Genomic DNA, 1,002 nt, shown 5'->3' on the forward strand with positions numbered 1-1,002 from the left:
TACAAACATATTTCAGTCAGAAAAAGATAGAAAAGAAAGAGCTCATTCTCTGGCTCCTGAGACAACTAAAGCTGTTGAGGACAGTGGGCTTCAGTGAGTCACAAGCATCATTGCTGGGAGGAAAGGCAGCCAGCCCCATCCTTGCTCTTCTTGGCTCACGCCTGTTGGCCAGGGAAGGGGTTCCCACCCTTTTCCTGTGGCACTTTCAATAAGCTCCTGCTTCATGAAGGGTCATCTTGGTTCCTACAAAGAAAGGGGTATGGCGGGGAGCAGTGCTGTTTTGTGACAGGCCACACATCAGGGATCAGTCTTTCCTCTGAGCCACTTCTATGGCATACCCAGGCTCCACTCTTGTGTGTCTTTCTGTCCTTACCTCTTGTCATTTCGTCTCAAGGATTCCTCCCTTACAACCACCTTTGGGACCCTCTCTTTTTGATCTCCTCTGCAATCCCTTCAACTACTTGCCGGGTTCCCTTTGGCCTCCACTCCCAGCCCTCTGCTCTGTTCCTTTATGACGTCTGGTCCCCACCTCTCGACGTTTCTGTCCTGGCCTCTGGCTCTGGCTCCGGCTCCGGCTGCGTCCAGGGCCCCGAGAGCCCCGAGAACCTCGAGAGCTGCTGGAACCCCTGGAAGAATTGCTGCCAGCAGTGGAGCAGGTGCTGGTGCCCTGGCCATGGCTCAGGAAGCTCGGTCTGCCATAAGGGAGCCAGGCCTCTTCTGTGGCACAACCCAGAAGTGCAGCTGGGTCCGCGGAGAGAAGCAGACGGTCACTGCTTGTCCATGGGCCACCCTGTGCTCTCCCCCAGCTCTGGGTAATGACTGAGGGACAGGCATTTGGCTCTGACAGGTTGAGTACCAAAGAGAAGCAGAACGCCTAACCCATGACCTTGACATGACAAGCAATTCAGAAACGTGAGGAACTAGAGCACGGAGAATTTAGGGGAACAAGGACACCACCCAGACCCCACTTTTTCCTCATCCTCAGCTTCAGGCCTGGGAGGA

The 1,002-nt window shown here is 54.7% G+C and overlaps 1 protein-coding gene across 1 annotated transcript in view; it reads right to left on the reverse strand.

The window, feature by feature from the left end:
• Positions 1 to 1,002, reverse strand: part of Robo3 (roundabout guidance receptor 3) — a 17,039-nt gene continuing 16,037 nt past the window's right edge. The window contains exons 27-28 of the mRNA XM_036191692.1: positions 530 to 741; positions 1 to 243 (exon numbers count right to left, since the gene is read on the reverse strand). Coding sequence (XP_036047585.1) covers positions 232 to 243; positions 530 to 741 — 224 coding nt within the window. The 3' untranslated portion in view covers positions 1 to 231. The remainder of the gene's footprint in view (positions 244 to 529; positions 742 to 1,002) is intronic.

Source organism: Onychomys torridus, chromosome 7 (genome assembly GCF_903995425.1).
Source record: "Onychomys torridus chromosome 7, mOncTor1.1, whole genome shotgun sequence".
In the NCBI taxonomy this organism is placed as follows: Eukaryota; Metazoa; Chordata; class Mammalia; order Rodentia; family Cricetidae; genus Onychomys; species Onychomys torridus.